At 38.8% G+C, this 19900-nt stretch overlaps 1 protein-coding gene across 1 annotated transcript in view; it reads right to left on the bottom strand.

The window, feature by feature from the left end:
• Nucleotides 1-19900, bottom strand: part of frem1b (Fras1 related extracellular matrix 1b) — a 136547-nt gene that overhangs the window by 46437 nt on the left and 70210 nt on the right. Inside the window, exons 18-22 of the mRNA XM_052010686.1 lie at nucleotides 18657-18853; nucleotides 13966-14191; nucleotides 7678-7822; nucleotides 6399-6540; nucleotides 1508-1703 (exon numbers count right to left, since the gene is read on the bottom strand). Of these exons, the coding sequence (XP_051866646.1) occupies nucleotides 1508-1703; nucleotides 6399-6540; nucleotides 7678-7822; nucleotides 13966-14191; nucleotides 18657-18853 (906 nt within the window). The remainder of the gene's footprint in view (nucleotides 1-1507; nucleotides 1704-6398; nucleotides 6541-7677; nucleotides 7823-13965; nucleotides 14192-18656; nucleotides 18854-19900) is intronic.

Raw genomic sequence — 19900 nt, 5'->3', positions numbered from 1 at the left:
CAATGACCACATCTCCATAGTACATTTCTCTTCAAAAATGTCATCCCAATCCACACTCGCAATTTCTAGCCTTATAGCCTCATAATTTGCCCTTCCCCAATTAAATATTTTCCTGTCCTCTTTGCTCCTATCCTTGTCCATGACAATGCTAAAGGTTAGGGAGCGGTGGTCACTGTCCCCCAAATGCTCACCCACTGAGAGATCTGTCACCTGACCCGGTTCATTACCTAATACTGGACCTAATATGGCATTCCCTCTAGTCGGGCTGTCAACATACTGTGACAGGAATCCGTCCTGGATACACTTAACTAACTCTGCCCCATCTAAACCTTTGGTTCTAAGCAGGTGCCAATCAATATTTGGGTAGTTGAAGTCTCCCATGATAACAACCCTGTTATTTTTGCACCTTTCCAAATCTGCCTCCCGATCTGCTCCTCAGTATTCTTGCTGCTACCAGGGGGCCTATAGAATACTCCCAGTAGAGTAACTGCTCCTTTCTTGTTCCTAACTTACACCCATACTGACTCTAGAGAGGATCCTGCCACATTATCCACCCTTTCTGCAGCTGTAATAGTATCCCTGACCAGTAATGCCACCCCTCCTCCTCTACTCCCACCCCTGCCCCCCCAATCCCTTTTAAAACACTGAAATCTGGGAATATTCAGTATCCATTCCTGCCCTGGTGACAGCCAAGTCTCTGCGAGAGCCACAGTATCATAGTTCTATGTATTTATAATCCAACAAAATATGTAACCACTGTTGTAAAATAGGAAATGCAGCAACATTTTTTGCATAGCAAGCTTCCCCAAACAACACTATGATAATGCACAATCTGATTTTAATGGTGTTGATGGAGGGATAAATAATGGCCAGGACAGTGGAGATAAATCCTCCGGTCTTCTTCAAAGTAATGCCCACGTGAACTTCACGTGTAACTGAGAGAACAGATAGAGTCAAGGCTTAATATCCCGCCTGAAAGATGGCATCTCTAACAGTAGAGCATCTTCTCAGCATTACAAAGGAGAGTCAGCCTAAATTTTTGTGCTCTGGTCTCTGGAGTAGACTTTGAATCCTTAGCCTTATGACTCAGAAACATGAATGCTGCTAACTGAGACAAAGCTGACAAGTTAGGCACACTGAAGCTGCAAGACATTGATTACAAAGAACAACAATTTCTACAGGCTTATAGAAATGCTACACATATAGTTCAGGACATGTTAAGTCACATGCAGCTGTAAGAATTCAGTGGCATACTGCAAAATTACATAAAATTAGGTTACTCCAAGTGGAATAATTATTAGTCATGGGCTGAGTAATGTAAAGGTACCATTTAGCAAACCTTCATATTTCCTCAAACACAAATGTTGTAGATCGCATCAAAACCACTGAACCAGAAGTCTCAATTTTCAAACAGAATCTTTTCCCAACACCACTAAGACAAAATCTATCATTTAGTATTTTGAAACAAAGCAGAAAAACAGCTGTCTAAAATTATTAATTTACTCACCTTTCTTCGTATTTTTTAATGATACATAAAAATTCTGTGAAGGTGAAGAATTATCCCCATCTGTAACATGGAAACGGAAGCTGTCATGGCCTGTTGATCCCACAATGGTGGTGTGGAGATACCAGAGTCGGTTCATATCGATATCTTCTTGACTAAAATTCATGCCTGGGTAAAGTCTAATCCATTCAAACATAGTCTATTTAAAAAGAATAAATAAACCAGATTAATACCTGATTTTAATACCAATTATAGGATTGAATTTAGCCCTTGATTATGAAGCCTGTAATTTCCTTGGAGTAGAGAGCTGTCTCCACTGAATGATTGCCTCTCTGCTAAACTCACTCTCTGACCTTGAGCAAATCATATGGTGAAAACTTCTTCAATGGAGCCAGCTCTAACTTATTGGTGAGGCCCTGCCAATCACAAAAATGCTTGGATGGCTGTTTTAGCCATCATTTAATAAACATCCCATATCTATAAAAAATTGAACATATTAAAATGGAACATATTTAATAATAATGAAATACATACAATTTATCATTTACAGTGTAGAAGACAGATTTCCAAATGTATATTCTGGGAAACTGCAGAAAGTTCACACTCCACTGCGTGAGGAGTGCAAGGTCGGAGCACAATTTAAAGACAAAAGTTCGGGACTTTCACATTCACATATGCTTGCGTGAGAGTGCCAAGGTCCCTGACAGTAAATGCCAGCAGCTCCATATGGAACTGTCAGGCCTTTAAGAAGAAATAATTGCAGGCTGTAGCCAATTCCCCTTTCACATCATTCCCATCCTATGAATTACAACAATAGAGCATTTAAATAGCACCAGAATATGACAGCAGTGAGATGAATATTCTTCCTGTACATTTTAAAATATTACTGCCTATAATGGATGTACAGTGAGCTTAGTGTCTTTACACCAACACACCAGTTTTAAGCAGTTGGGACTCTATAGCAATAAAATATGTAACTGGTTAATCTGCTTTTAGTAATCTTGATTGTAGGATGTATGTCAAGCAAGGCACCGTGAAAACCACCTGTTCTTGTCCAAGATATTGTTTTAGATCCACTTGAGCAGGCAGACAGGGCCACTGTTTCATGTCTCATCCTTAAGTATTTTATAAGATGGTTACAGCTAAGGAAGGCCATAAACACATTGTCATCCATTGAGACCATTAGCTATACTATAGCATCCAGTTGTTTCTTAAAGGTTCAATTGATCTTGCTTTCACTACCATCTGGAAATCCATTCTGCATACTGAGTCTTCTTTGTGTGAAGAATAATTTCTTAATATGATTCATTTTATTGGTTTGAATCTTTAATCATCAAAATAATTTCCCACACTATTCCAAATGACACTGGCAAATCCAAGTTTCTCTAGTCTTATCCTGTCTCAGATCCTAACCATGGGGATCAGCCTCATGATCCTTTCCCCATTTCATTCAATGCTTAGGCATTTCACTAGGCATAAGTGTTTCACGAGTTTCTTAACAACCAAAGAGAGAGTATTGAATGTACTGTATGCCCAGTGCAATATACATCAATCTCTCTAGTAAGTGAAAAATAAAAAAAACTGTAGATGCTGGAAACTTAAAACAAAAACAGAAAATGCTGGACATAATCAGCAGGTTCAGGCAGCATCTGTGGGAAGAAAAACAGAATCAACATTTCACATTTCAGAGTCAACCTGAAATGTTGACGCTGTTTCTCTTCCCACAGATGCAGCCTGACCTACTGAGTATGATCAATTTCTCGCTTGCTTTACAATGAAGTACCTATTGGTTCCGTACTCGTTGGACATGTTGTGATTCAAGTCCACAAGGAGATAAGCCTTAAACCTCTTTCATCTTCACACTTGGCTTTTTCAGTACAATTCATGGAATGCGCAAGTCAACAATTTTTGCTGACTATGCATGGCATTCTGCATTTGCTTGCACTAAATTTAACTAATTCTCTTTCATTCCTGATACTTGCTGTTGACATCCAATGGAAGTAAGAAATGTAGATTATATTTTTTAATTCATTCAGAAGGTGTAGCATCACTGGCAAGACCAGCATTTATTGCTCATTCCTAACTGTCCTTAAAAGAATGCTGATGATTTCCCTTCTTGAAATGCTGCAATCTGTGCCCTGAAGATACTCCCAGATAGCAAACGATATGAATCTATTTCTGAATACAGGAACCTTATTCACCTCTTTTCAATCAACCTTCTCAATGATATCAACTCCTTTTTAATACTCATCAATGCTTCACAAACCTCATCCTTTGTGTCTCTCAGCACCCTTTGATCAAAAACTTATTTTTTGGGGATTTACTTTTCTTAAGCCTACAAAGAACTTCAAACAATGCAGTCCTCCTTCATTAAAGCACTAGAAAGTCTGTCTGGATTATGTACTCATCCTGTAGTGGGGTTTGAACACATAATCTGATGACTCAGATGGAAAAGTGACAGCAGTTGAGCCAAACTTGCACCAAGTCAACACAGATAAAAGACATTGGACTAGAAATTCAATCACAGAGTGCAGCATTTACATGTGTTACATGATGGGATATAATCTAAAACCACTGTGGTCCATAGCACCTTCTGGAAATTGTACAGCCAAGTTCTATTTTTAGTACACACTAATTTAAGAGGGTTACTGGGATATGTTTTGGTGGCGTCATTGGGCTTGCTAAATATGAGTGGTGCCACTTTCACCATATGACACTGCAAGTATGTGCTCGGGCCTTCCATGCAGGAGCTGGTGATACCATGAAGTGCTCTCCTACTCCTGCTTCACTTAAAGAATTTGCCTCATCTGGAATTTGGCCAGGAAGCCCAACAATGAAGATTCCACAAGGGCAACCCTTCTTAATGGAAGTTTTTCTATTTTCCTTGGGGTGGGTAACAGGAGGAAGTATTCAAACCCTCATTATCATGACACCTGCCATTTTCAAAGTTAATATCATATGCACAAGTATGCACTGGTGCAATGAAAAACTTACTTGCAGCAGCATCACAGGAATATAGCATTGACACACAACATTCACAATAAAAAGATAAATTAAACAAAATTATACAAGAAACAACTTAATTAGAACAATAAAAACAAAAAAAAATAGTCAAAGTGGTCATAAGTGTGGCTATACTGAGGTAGTGATTAGGGTTGTGCAGGTTAGTACAAGAACCGAGTGGATGAAAGGAAGTAGTTGTCCTTGAACCTGGTGGTGTGGGACTTCAGGCTTCTGTACCTCCTGCCCGATGGCAGCTGTGAGGAGATGGCATGGACCAAGTGGTGGGGATCTTTGATGATAGATGTTGCTTTCTTGAGGCAGTGCCTCATATAGATACTACTGATGGTGGGGAGGGATGTGCCTGTGACGTATTGGGCTGAGTCCACTACTCTCTGCAGCTTCTTACGTTCCTGCGCATTCGAATTGCTGTACCAGATCATGATGCAACGTCAGAATACTTTCAACTTTACATCTGTAGAAGTTTGTTAGATTGTTCAGTGACATGTTAAGGCTCCTCCTTAACTTTCCAAGAAAGTAAAGACACTGGCGTGCCTTGCTTATGAACGTATCTATGTGCTGTGCCTGAGACAGGTTAGGTCAGGAATGATATTGGGAATAGATGCTTTGAGAGATCTCACCACAAAAGGAGATTGCAGAAACATTGTTGCATTGCAATATAAACAGAAAATTCTGGAAACATTCAGCAGTTCAGGCAACATATATGGAACGAGAAACAGAGATAATGTTTCAAGTTGAAGATGCTTCATCAAAACCCTTTGTTCTGCTGAAGGGTCCTTGACTTGGAACTCTTGTTTCTTTTCCCGCAGGTGCTACCTGACTGTTGAGTGTTTCCAGAGTTTTCTGTTTTTACTTGCAATTTCCAGCATCTGCCATTTTTTGATTTTCATCAAAGTTGCACTGCTTGCCACTTTAGGCCTACTCCACAGTTTATGCACGGTGACTTGCACTGGAGTCCGGAATTGCTGATTCTAACACATGCAAAGGAATGTACTGTCTGTGTAGGGATATTGCTCTTCTGAAGCCCAGAACAAAACTGGTGTGGCTCTCTCATCCAACGGCGCTTCAATCTGTATTTTCACACATAGAATTATAAAGCCAGGGTTAGCAAGCCAAAACCTTAATTTGCTTCATTAAAATGCATGGTGACAAGAATGCAGATTCAGCTTAAAGGAAACATTTGTCGTCTGGACAAGTTTGAACTGCTTGGGGTCATACAAGCTAAGAAACCTGAGTTACGACGCAAAGATCTCTGAACTCTGAAGCTACTTTGCTGGGCACATGCCCTTGTAGTGCTGCTTCTGACAGAGGTATTCAACACTGAGTAATAACCCTGTCTCTTGGATCTGAGACAAAGGCATGGCGAGGACAAAATGAAGACCAAGTTTCACCCTACCGCTGTTGCAGCAGCACAACAGCACTGCCAGAATTATTAAGCCTCTTACATCAGATTCCTAACTCAGTTGAATGAAATTACAAAAGGGAGGGGGAAATTTCTTTGGTGTCTGTAGTGAGCAATATTATAAAGGAAGGTACATAGCTTATGCAGACCGCTTCTGGTTTGTGTTCCTTACATGCTGATATGTCTTTCCTCCTAAACATTTATTTAATTTCATTGGAACTACTGACCACAGGGAACCTTCATCAACTTCAAGAAACCACTGCACAAAAGGAGAGGAGGAAATCTTTCCCTCAGGTCCCACCACAATTTAAAAATAATCATCCATGAATGATTAATGAGTCTTGCTTTTCTGAGGAGAATAATCACAGTTCCTGTATGGTGCAGTGAATTAAAGCCAGGAATTAGTTCTTCTCTGAACTCCTTCCATGTGTAGCATATGGGAATATCCTGAAATATCGTTTCAGATTTTACCTTTAACTGCAGCTGTCCAAATACAGGCACACTGTTGATAATATAGTAAAGCTCAAATCGTGGTGTGTCCTTGTCTTCAGCTTCTAAAGCCACACTGGATATCACCTTGTTTTCTCCCATTTCCACTTCCAATCCAGTGTTCCTGAACAAGAGAGAGTGATGAAAATCAAACACACAACCATCAATGTAAATCCTTCCAGTGTTTCAGTAGTTTGGAAATGAAAGCACCAGCACAGGAATATGCAATCACTAGGCTATTGTTAATCCTCTTTTATAGTTTAAACCACTGAAGATTACCAGCATTGCTTTATAAATCTGCCAACTAACACTCCTACAATAGAAATATTTTACTGAGGTGAGCACATTCTGTCTTCCAGTACATTAAGATCCTGGTCACGACGTAAGCACAAGATTTAACAAACTGAATATTACTGGTATTTATCAATTCCTTGGATGATAAACATTAAATCTTTCAATGTGAATATCTAGAAACTGAGCTCTGGCTAGTGAGCTATGGGTGTATCATAACCAGGCTGTACTCAACTAACATCCGCACACATACATTTGCCAGCAAATTTTACTGGAAAGCAATCCAGTAAATGGAAAGTTTAGCAGATTTTCCTTTCCCCCAGCTCAGGGTGCTAGAGCCAACTGCATCAGCGACACTACTACCCCAGCTGAAATCAGCCAACTCAGCACAGGAACTTGGAACTTCCTTGGCTGTACTGCTGAGTTTCACACTGCAAAGTTCACATAACTGCTGAACCAAAAGAGTAACTGAAACCATCAACCTGAGCATAAAGGGGTAAAATGAGAATGTTAAGCAGTGGCAGCTGAACCTATTTTATAAATAACAGAAAATTTTGTCCTTTAATACTGCTCAACTATATACAGGAACATGGGCTTTGTATAATCTCTTTCCTAATCTGATATCATTATATTCCCTGATGTCCTTATTTTGAGATATTTATACATTTTAATAAGTTTACCAATCACAGCCACAGTAGTTTAACAAGTCCTTCATTAATTGATACTAAATAAATAGATATGCGAGAAACATTTATCCCATTCTGTGAGCATTACCTAGCAGTTCCAATGAAACGCCACAAAAAAAAGAATCTGAATCTAAACCAACACAAGTGAAAAACTGAATTAAACTTCAAAAAGCAGCCAACTAATCACTTCTCACCTCTCTCAAAAACATGCTTACTCAGTGCTTCAGAATAAATCACACAAGGAAATCATGTTGTGGATCTCTCACCAGAGAATTGATGCTTACTTTAAAATAACCGGCCCCTCATCATTGACTGATATAACACTGATGTATACCGTCCCATGGACCATGTGCTTGCCATCTGTCAACTGAATGGTAAAAAAATCCTTCAGGGTTTCTGTGTCATCGTGCATGTACATGAGCTTCATTCCTGCAAAATAAAGTTACAACAAATCAATGAGTCCACGTGACCCCATAAACATCTACAGCACTCAACACCACTGAGCACTTTATTAAGCATGGGTTATTGTTTTGTACAAATATGATGCAAAAATGTCTCAGGATAAATTCACTATGGCATCACTTGGAAGACCATGCCAGGTGTTAATCACTCAGCTGCCACACACTCTGATTTTATTCGGTCTCATCTGTTAGACAAGTTTTGAAGAGGTTAGTTAAGAATTATATCAATTAAAAAAGATGCAACAGAAAACATTCAACAGTATTGACAACCTGTGGCCTACGAAACTGTGCAATACATGAAGTGCGGGTGTCTGACAGGGAATGCAATCAATGCAAAAATAAACTCAGACGTAGGTTCTTCCAGGAAAATTAACTCAGTAAATGATGCAGCCTTAGAGCTACATTGGGCATCTGCTTCCTCCAGCGTCAGCCATTTTCATCTCACCCCATCAACTGCCAATACCCAAACATGGGTGCTGAAAAAGTAGAAGAAAGATTGTTCCCAGAAACTTTGTCAGAATCAGCAGCCATTGTTTGGGTGAACACCCAGCCACACCTGCACCACAGGAGGAAATTGTCAAATGTCTTCTACTATGAAGACAAGACATCCTGAGTGATGGCGTAAGGTAACCAGAGGACAGAAAGTTTACCTGAATATATTATCGTAAAGGTGCAGCACATGGACAGGTATTGTATAAGTTGAAGTTAATGAGGTTTTGTGGATCCACCATTTCTATTTCAGGAATTTTACATACCACTGCCCTATATCAGGAAAGCTGCACTCCTCAAATAATAACAGAAAACGTTGGAAATACTCAGCGGGTCAGGCTGTATCTGTGGGAAGAGAAACAGAGGTAATGTTTCAGATTGAAGACCCTATGTCAGATCTGGGAAGGAAATCTTTCCAGGTCTGTCTCCTTCCCAGTCCTGATGAAGAGTCTTCAACCTGAAACATCACCTCTGTTTCTCTTCCCACTGATGTAGCCTGATCTGCTGAGTATTTCCAGCATTTTCTGTTTTTATGTTAGATTTCCAGCATCTGCAGTTTTTTGTTGATTTTCAAGCTGCACATCTGTTTGGGCAGGATGCTGTGGAATGCCGATGACGACAACTCCCTTAAATCCGTGTCAGAAACCACCATTGCACTATCCAGCAATATAGGAGTTCAACTCATTTCATTTCCTGCCACAGTCTATTTTCTGCTTTATTATATATTTTTCCCCATTTTGTGTTTTATTCTAATCACTTTTTGTTCCATTCAGGGTCTTTTCCTTTCTGAAAAAAACCTGTTTTGTTTCTCTATGTGGTTGTTCATTTTTACCCCCCATTGACTGTTTTAGCACACCTATCATCATGTAGCCAGTTATCTTTTAGTGTTTGCATTCACACCACTGTGCAAGTTCTCAGCAGCATGTGCATCTCACATTGCGAGTCTTTCATGAAAGTGCAATTGTGACCAACCCCAGGAGATCTGGCAAATTCTGCAACGAGTCTTGCACAGCGTCCGTTATGGAATGTTTACTTTGGAAAAGCATTAAACTACAACTATCCCTTGCCTTGTTTCAGCTTCAGCCTTAGCTATTGTAACACCATTCATTATTCACCTCACTCAACATATCTTCCTACATACTGCAGTTTGCACCTGTTTGTATTAAATTTCATCTGCTCCTGCTGTACCCCCTTCTGCACTTTACCCAATTCATCTCGAGGTTCTCTCCTGCCTGCCAGACTCTGGTCCTTTTAACTCTGTTTAATTTAGAAGTCAAGCCCAGCTCATATCTCTTGAGTGGTGTAATAAGGAACTGAGAAGTATGAGCTGTAAGGTACCATTAAAACTTGCACAGTATGTCTGTACTTTTGCATAGAGGCACACAGGTTTTTCTGCCTAAATCAAGTTTCTCATTGTAAATGTACTACTTTGCTGTTGATGCTGAAAATAGTTTAGGGACTTGCTCAGATCCTGAGTGAGTAAATTCAGAAGGAAAGTTTTGTTTACTGCATCTCCTATGCAGTACAACCATTGTCTCAAATTCCTCGAACCAAATTTCTTATACACTTTTGTCACAGGCTATGCTTGTGTTTTATGGGAGAGGTTCAGGAAATAATCAGCTGATCAGGCCAGTGTATTACTCATTCTGAATCACCTTTAGATGGAGATAATTTTCGCAATCCGAAAGATTCAAATAAAATGACATTGGTGGATAACAGTGACGTTTCAAACATTGCTAAATGAGTTGATGATCTAAGGACTGGTGACCTGAAAACATGTACTTGAAACCATATTCTACCCTTGTAACTAAATTTAAGAAGTAGGAAAGTATAATAATTCTGAAAGAGAGGAATATTTCTTTTAGCAATTCCAATTTGCAAAGTGAATGCTAATTTCATTCAGATGGAAACACAAGAAACTGAAGATGCTTGAGTCTGGAGCAAAAAGCAAACTGCTGGAGGAACTCAGTGGGTCAAGCAGCAGCTGTGGAGAAAACGAGATGGTCGATGTTTCAGGCCAAGACCTCGCAGCAATTTTGTTTTTGCTCATTGAAAATTTGGAATTACAGGTATACTTTCTCTTGACTCTGCACAATTTCCTTTCTGACTATGTAATGCATTTTCTGATTTTTTTTTGTTTTCCCTTTCATAAAGCACCCAGCCAGTGTTCAATAATTCTCTCCGACAGGTATCAAAACATTTTATCTCACCACACTGATAATCTGGAATACAAACTTATGTCTTACTATCCTATTTTGCAGCAATGAAGTGTACCATTTCAGCATTGTAACGGGGGGAAAATCAACATAAACTTAGATATTAAAGAGCATTCAAAACCCAGAATGTCATTGCTTGAAATGCTGCGGCACTGTTATCAAAGTGAGTGATAGCATTGCATGATCAGTGCCTGTGGCTTTTAGCTTCATCGGCCTTGTTAATGTTAAGAATCCTTTTAGAAATAAGAGAGTCAATTTTTATGCAGCTTCTTTCTTTAATGCAAAGTGTTGAAACATAAAAAAATATCTGTAGGCACCATTGGCCTCATGGAAAATTAATATCATGATTTTTTAAAATACTCCATACATCAAAGCCCTCGTCATGGAGAAAACACACAAGGTGAAAATGAGCACATGCTGCCTCAATAAAAGGCTTATTTGGTCAGCATGATGGGATTGAGACCATTCTAGATTCTAGAAAATACCCCAAAATTTTGTGTTAGGTGATGAGCTGCTCGCAGTTCTCTGGTGGTTTATTAATAAAAATGGTCAGTGTGGAATTGAGGTTTAGAAACCATGACATGTCACGAGTGATCCCTGGAATCATGCTCTGTCTTGAACTGCCATTCTCAGTTTGGGAAATGAGAGGGAAAGTTATAATTAGATACATTTTCCCTGGAAAGAGGAAAGTTTGTGAATAATCCAATGATCCTCCTGGAAAGTTCACCTATGTAGGTGCCATCTGAGATGAGGATTGGCCCCTGCTGCAAGCCTGCTCTGGTTGAACAACAGGCTAATATTCATAATTTTGTCTCCAATACAATGGCATCTGAAGGCATCTGAGATTGTAGGAGTGGGACTCACAGTCGAAATATTGGAAATTACAAAGCAAATCATTGTCCATTTTTATTAAGTGTGGAAATAAGGAGCAAATTCAGTTTCTCTTCATCTCACTGTTCACTCTTTACATGCTTTTTTCACACAGATGCACACTTAATCTTCGACTTCTTTACGCAACTACTGTTTCAATGATCAAGGTCAAGCAGTATTTACCTTTAGCCTATTTCAAATTAGCTCCTTTATACTCGTAATCCAATCTCAAACTTTTTGTTCACAAGATCACAAGACAAGGGAGCAGAAGTAGGCCATTCGACCCACCGAGTCTGCTCCATGAGCTAAGGAAAAGAAAAAAAGAAAAAGAGAAAAGAAAGGGAAAAAGAAAAAGAAAAAAGGGAGAAAGAAAAAGAAATGAGAAATGAAAACAAAAATATTCCTTTCTAGCCCAATTTCTGGCCTTATCCCCATATCCCTTGATACCTTGACTAATTAGACACCTATCTATCTCCTCCTTAAACGCCTCCAATGATCGGGCCTCCACTGCTGTACGTGGCAAAGAATTCCATAATTTCACTACCCTCTGGCTAAAGAAATTTCTCCTCATCTCTGTTTTAAACCTGTACCCTCTAATTCTAAGACTGTGCCCTCTGGTCCTGGACTCACCCACCAAGGGAAACAGCTTAGCCACATCTACTCTGTCCAGTCCTTTCAACATTCTAAATGTTTCTATGAGGTCCCTTCGCATTCTTCTGTACTCCAGTGAATACAGTCCAAGAGCTGACAAACGCTCATCATATGTAAGCCCTTTCATTCCAGGAATCATCCTCGTAAATCTCCTCTGAACCCTTTCCAACATCAGCACATCCTTCCTAAGATATGGGGCCCAAAACCGCACACAGTATTCCAAACGAGGCCTCACTAGTGCCCCATAGAGCCTCATCAACACTTCCCTACTTTTATACACTATACCTCTCGAAATGAATGCCAACATAGCATTCGCTCTCCTTACTGCTGATCCAACCTGGTGGTTAACCTTTAGGGTATCCTGCACGAGTACCCCCAAGTTCCTTTGTACTTCTGTACTTTGAATTTTCTCCCCTTCTAGATAATAATCTGCCCATTTATTTCTTTTTCCAAAGTGTACAATGGCACATTTCTCAACATTGAATCTCATCTGCCATTTCCTTGCCCATTCTCCTAAACTATCTAGGTCTCTTTGCAACCTTCCTGTCTCCTCAATACTCCCTACTCCTCCACCTATCTTGGTGTCGCCTGCAAACTTAGCCACAAAACCACTTACTCCATCATCCAAATCGTTAATGTACAAAGTAAAAAGAAGTAGCCCCAACACCGACCCCTGCAGAACACCACTAGTAACCAGTAGCCAACCAGAACAGGATCCTTTTATTCCCACCCTTTGCTTTCCGCCAACCAGCCAATGCTCCACCCATTCTAATACCCTTCCTGTAATTCCATGAGCTCTCATCTTATTAATCAGCCTCTTGTGCAGCACCTTGTTGAAGGCCTTTTGAAAGTCTAAATATACAACACCTACAACCTCTCCCTTATCCACCCTACCTGAGATTTCCTCAAAAAACTCCAATAGGCTGGTCAGGCAGGATCTTTCCTTCACGAAACCATTGCTGCTTTTACAGTTTTTACAGTTTAAATTAAGACAGTAAATTAATACAAATGCAGTTATAACACTGTCATTATAAAAAATCAAATATATCAGCAAAAGTTTGCTATGATATGGTTAGTATTTTATTGCAAGTTCAATACATCAGCAAAAAAAATCTACATAGTATGAAGTTTATGTCCTTAATGTTGAAATAAAAATAATTGGATCAGTACTGAAACCGACTGTTTTCCATGTTGAATTCCTATGTTCCCAAAAATATATCCTCCCCAGTCTTTAATCACACAGATAAGATCATCCAGTTTATGACTTAAATGTGTGAGATAATACATCTCAAACCCTCAGTGACTGAAGTAGCACTGGACCAAAATGTGGCACAGCTAAAGTTTGACAGCAGACACCTGTTTGATTCTGTGTACTTCCTGCTGCCTTTCTTAACTGTTAGTTAAAGGATTATCTGTAGCTCCTATTGCTTTAATGAGAATGAATAATCTCTTGGCATCAGTTAGCCCCAAAGGAGATCCAAAATGTCTAATGACCCACAAGATATGTAACATTTGACAAGAACACCTCAGGCAACCATTGTTTTTTTAATCTTTGTCAAGTAATATTTATAATTCTTATATTAACAAGTAAGTAATTAAAATATTATATTGTACCCCTTACCAGACACTGATCTTCAACTCTTACCTTCCAGGATTTTTATCCAAAAAGCTCTAGAATAAGTTATGGATAAAAGAATTGCAAATTCATTTCTTCTGATTGCAGACATTACTTTTTTCTTGCAGTATCTTTCAGTTTTACAATAGCATTTGAACCACATTTTCTACCTTAACTAACACATAAACTTGTCACAGAAGAAGAGATATAGAGCCCTGTAGTAATACTTGGTGTCCAGCAGAGGACATCTGTAGCACACAGTATACAGACCTTGTTTGAGTTCATCCATGCTAAAGTTGTGTACTGGCAGACTGTGATATAGTACTTCAGCATTCACCCGTCTGTATGTGGCAATATCAGTGCCATAGATGCCATTCAGGAGCACTCCATGTGATGGGGGGCTAACCACTGAGAAGGTCAGTGTGTCGCAAGGAACATCTATATCTACAGCATTCAGCACTCCAGGACCAATCTCACATATATCGCCCTCTAATATCTGCATAAAAAGACAGTTTAATTTACATCCTGAATCTACATAACACAGGAATTTAAAACAGTTTCCTTAGCAAGCATTAAGCTATGGATATTATACGCTTTATGGCACTGCTTGAAAATTTTGGCCAACTATGTATGTGATGGTGGATGAAGAATTGTGATATTGTGGGTGGAGAAATTGCCATTACCACTATGGTGGAGGGACCACAAATGCACAGTAGAAGATTCCCCGAATTTCCATTCCATCTAGGTTCCCCAAAAGTTCTCATCAATGAATGATTCTGGAAGGATATTTGGAGCATTCACAAGTACAGCAACAATAACTTGGGACTTTAATGTCATGATTAACCATGATTAATGTAGGAAATGATTTTGAAAGCCAACAAATATTGGGGTTACCAAAAATGTGATTTTTGAAAAAATGGGTTTTAAGAAGAGTCTTGAGGAATACAAGAGAGAGAGCGAGAGAGAGCGAGATTATTAGACAGGATATATGGTAAAGAGACAGTACATCAAAAGGAGAGTGAATACAAAAATAGTCAGAATGAGAGGAACAGCAAGTTTAATGGGAATGCAGAGTAAGTGAAGGAGTGGGGTGGCATCGAGCCATGGAAGTGAGACTTGAATTTCAGGCAATAAAGCCGCTTATTAAAATCTGTTCATCTAGTTCAAGGTGAATCTTTGAAAATATGGAAAAGTGTTTTGCCATTGAGAAAAATATCAAATAAAGCAAACATTTAACCTCTCTAGCCTTTCCTAACTTAGTTTTAACAACTATTGGCAGAAGAGTTTTCCAAACTCTACTCAGCAGCTCAGGCCGAATCCATGGGAAGAGAAACAGAGTTAACATTTCAGGTTGGAGACCCTTCGTAAGAATTGGAACCTGCTAAATATTTTCAGCATTTTCTGTTTTTATCTTAGATTTCCAGCATCTGCAGTTTTTCTGACTTTCAGTTACAAACTCTACCATCACTTGCATGTGGAAATGTTTTTTTTAAACTTTGCTTTTCTACAAGGATTTACACAAGGCTTTAATGAAGTCTCATAACACACTCTCAAGAAAAAGTTTATGGGATTCAGTTGGCAAGCTAGTACACTACTGGCTGAATAGCAAGAAGAAAAAGATAATGTTTGATGCGTATTTTAATGAATGGAAGGTGAGAGATGTGGTGTTATGCTTTGGTAATAAACATCAATAATTTAGAGCTAAATGCAAGGGGTCTAATTAAGACACTTATCGCTGATGCAAGAATTGGCTTCCTGGCTGATAGGAAGAAAGCTGGAGACTGGTCAGTGAGCAGAAATGTGACAAATGGAGTTCAGTCCAGTGAAATATGAGGTAATGGATTTGGAGAGGCTAAACAAGGAAAGGAAATACATGGTATACTGTATGTTAGTATATTGGAAAGTATAGGGGAACACCAAGATCTTGGAGCCCATAGAATCCTGAAGGTGGCGAAGCAGATTGATGAAATAGTTCTGAAGGTATACAAGATTCCTGCCTATATCAACAGTGGCATAAAATACAAAGTTATGCTGGACTGGTGGAAAATGATGCTTTGGTCACACTGGTAAAGAAACAGTAGATCAAAGGGAGGGTGGATGCAAAACTGGCCAGAGGAATAGAGAGCTTAAATGGAAAGTAGAATCATTGAGTGTAGTTGTGTTTAGTAACAGGAAGATTGCACCAGAGAACATATGTATGAACTCTACAAGGAAGTTGTTAGGAGAGGAGTATTTCAGTAATTGGCCACGATTGGCTGGAACAGAGGAGGTTAAATGTGCATAAGATGTTAATTGCAGTGCATAAAGTTATGTGCAAACTAAGAAGAATTACTTCCCTTAGCAGGGAGCATTTCTCATATTTTCATACAATATGGAAGGAGGCCATTCAGCCAGTTGAGTCTATCCTAGCTCTCAGCTCAATCCCATCAATCCCATTAAGCCACTTGTTTCTCTGAAACTTATTCTCATACACATGCCCATTACAGCTCCCTCATTCTCCTAGCACCCACCTACACCAGGAGCAATTTACAGTCGCCTATTAACCTAACAACCAGCACATCTCTGTGGCATCCAGGAGAAAAACCATGCAATCACATGGAGGATGTGTAGACTCTGCACAGATGTAGTTTAAAGGAATTGGTAGAGGGAATACTGGAGAGCTGAGGAGAACTTTTTTTTCCCCAAGTAAAGTATGTGGCGGCCTGGAACTCAGTCTCTGAAAAGGTGTTTACAGAATGTCTCTTGGCATTTAAAATGTCCTTAGATGTGCACATGAAATGATGAAAGCAAAAGGCTATGGATCAAGTGCTGGGCAATGTGATCAGAGCGAATAGTTTTCTGGGCTGGAATGGACATGATGGGCTGAATTATCCTCTTATTTTGCTGTATGTATGAGTCGATGATCCATCACCAGAATAGCTGATTCTACTTTTCAGGCTGTGCATCTGGTCTTAGTTTCCTTAATCGTCTGAGATTCTGATAACTACCCTTTAGATTTCCTCTTATATTTTGAAAAGCCTTGATCAAATCTTTCCTTAATTTTTAAAATTCCAGAGAGTATAATGTGAGTTTGTGTAACCTCTCCTCATAATTTAACCCTCGGGAGTCCAGTTGTCATTTTAACAAATGCTTATTGCATTCTCTCCGAGTCGATTAAATCCTACCTAAGGTATGGTGTGCAGAACTGTACACAGTCCTCCTGTTGTGGTTTAAGGTGGGGTATCTGCATGTATTTGAGTTCAAACATTCATTAGCTAACTGAATGGCAAGAATTTTAAGGGATGCAGATTTCATGAGATATCACAATGATTAAAACGATAAATTTGCACAGATTAAGAGCTTTAGTTAGCAGTAGTGAAATTAGAAAATATATTAGTTCATTGAGATGCTTAAAGTGTTCACACTACAAACTAAGATCACAAAAGCAAAATCTCTAGTTGCATTTCCACTGTCTTTTTGTTTATTCTAGAATGGAAATAATTAGTTTTTTTTAAACCAGAAGTAAATGAAATATTGTGATTTGAATTTTCACGCTATAACTCCTTAGCATGTAGGAATGAAATATCTACCAGAAATTCATCCCTGGTTGATGATGTACTTGATAGAAATCAGTGAAACTAAATTTCAGAGGCAAAATACACTAAATTTATCTTACTAAATAATACACATTGTTAGCAGTTGGGGATGAATTTCTCATCAATACTGTTTAAACATTGCTTTAAATGTCATTTTAAAATATCTTAATGACCCTAATATCTCCTATATGTGTGTAATATGTATATACAGTATAACCTCACTTGCAATAACTTGTCAAAACACTGGAAATACTGCTTTATTACAATGGTCCTGAAACCATAAGGTGCAAGAAAATACAATCACTGGATTTTTTTAACTGAGAACTTTCAAATGCTGACTGTAACTTCAACAGAAACTTGAATTGTCCATGTAATTGGTGTATTACATGTCAATCTATAGCTGAAGTTACACCAATTGATCAGAACTCCAGATGGAACTCCCAACCGAGCAATCTTTCCAAACTGCAATATTTAATAACTTCTCAAAATGTACCAAGGAATTAATGATTCTGATTCTCTTTTAATTTCAGTAATTTACCATTAGTGTTCAGCTGACACAGGAATGTGGGAAAGACAGAACATTATAGCTGAACATAATTCTCATTCCACCAAGAATCTATATAAAAGCATTTTCCAGATTTATAAAAGGATTGCGTTTATATTGTGCTTTTCGTAACCCCAAGATGTAGTTAACAGCTAATGAATTGCTCTTAATGTTTAGTCACTGCCTTAATGTTGAAAAAATAGCTCATCTGAACACATGCAGCAGTATATTAATGACCAGATAACTTGTTTTATTGATGTTAATTGTGGGATAAATATCAGCCAGAGTCCCAGTGATAACTCCGTGTATCATGAACAATTTCCAGAATTTGTAGAAAAACTTCAGGCTGTTTTTTAACCAAATCCAAGTCTGGCATAACTTAACCACCGTTTGATTTTGCTCAAATCATCATTTAGTTTTGTCCTACATTGCAAGATTTTGTTGTTCATGTAAAAGGTGAGACAAGGGTTAAAAATGATAATTTGCCTAAATATGGAAGCACAAGTGAAAATTTAGACAATCATCTTCTCATCACACAGTGAAAATGGGTGTATATACTTCATTGACACATGACACACACAACTCAACGTACTTGAGAATGCACTCATTTAGATTACTTTCCTATAAATTCAAACAACTAAATGTGATTCAACTGGCTGATTTTCAGATTAATGGTAACCAAATGGTCAGTGGACTGTTGTAAATAATGGAACATGCGGCATGATCCAAAACAATAAAAAAAATGTTATGTGGAATAAGATACAAAATAAAGTCTGAACTAGCTGGCTTAGATCTTGAATAAACATTAATGCTATTTTCTTCTTTTCTATGTCCATACTCACAGTGATGTTTCCCAGCTGCAAATCTGGAGTTTCATCGTTGATTGGGTTGATGATGACATAAAACGGCACTGCCATGGATTTATGTACAGCGTCACTAACAGATACCATAAAGTGGTCAGCTGTGGGCTCCATCTGGTTATGCCTACACTGGACATAGTTGATGTAACCTGCCCTGAGGTGCTGCAGACTGAAGGAAGCTATTAAAGGAACAGATTAGATCAAAGATCTCTGGTTTCAAATTGCATAAAAACTTAGGAAAATCCCTCCAAATAATTCACATTCATGTCACATTCCTTTGGGTAGGATCATGGGAAACAGTTGATAAATTTCTAATAGCCCAATTTAAGAGTCTTGCTGCAAAAATCAGTTGCATCAGCAAAGGAGGTGATTTTTAACAACTAGGACAAAGTAAACACATTATTTAGTAAGGAGAGTGCATGGATTTAATCTCATAAAAGAATAAAGATACTGAACTTCAGTCCTGTCTGATCAAACACATAATGAACAATTAATTTGATCTCTTAGGGACAGAATCTGTTGTATATAGCATCTGCTCCATTAACTTTTGGGTCAAAAATTCTATCACAAAACATGTGTCTTCCTGAGCTAGTCTCATTTGCCTGCATTTGGCCCACATCCCTTGAAACCTTCCCTATCCAGGTACCTGTCGAAATGCCTTTTAAATGCTGCAATAGTACCCGCCTCTTTAGCTTCCTCTGGCAACTTGTTCCATTTACCTACCACCCTCTGTGTGAAAGGTTTGCCTCTCAGGTCCCCTTTAAATCTTTCCCCTCTCACTTTAAACCCAAGCCCTTTAAGTTTTAAACTCCTCTATCTAGGGAAAAAGACAGTGAAATCCATCTCATCTAAGCCCCTCATGATTTTATAAACCTCCATAAGGTCACCCATCAGCTCCTTCATTCCAAAGAAACTAGTCCCAGCTTATCCAGTCTCTCCTTACAACTCACGCCCTCCAGTCCCAGCAACATCATTGTGAATCTTTTCTGCACCCTCCCTGGCTTAATCACATCCTTCTTAAAGAATGGCAATCAGAACCGCACACAATATTCTAGATGCGGTCTCACCAACATCTTGTACAGATGTAACATAAGATCCCAATTCTTGTACTCAGTGCTCCATCCGATGAAAGGCTTATTCACCACCTTGTCTACCTGTGTCACCACTTTCAGGGAATTATGTACTTGTACCCCTTGGTCTCTCTGTTCTACAACAAGTCCCAAGCC

Source organism: Pristis pectinata, chromosome 3 (genome assembly GCF_009764475.1).
Source record: "Pristis pectinata isolate sPriPec2 chromosome 3, sPriPec2.1.pri, whole genome shotgun sequence".
NCBI lineage: Eukaryota > Metazoa > Chordata > Chondrichthyes > Rhinopristiformes > Pristidae > Pristis > Pristis pectinata.
The sequence above is the reverse complement of the archived record's forward strand: the minus strand, read 5'-3'. Positions and strand labels throughout refer to the sequence as shown.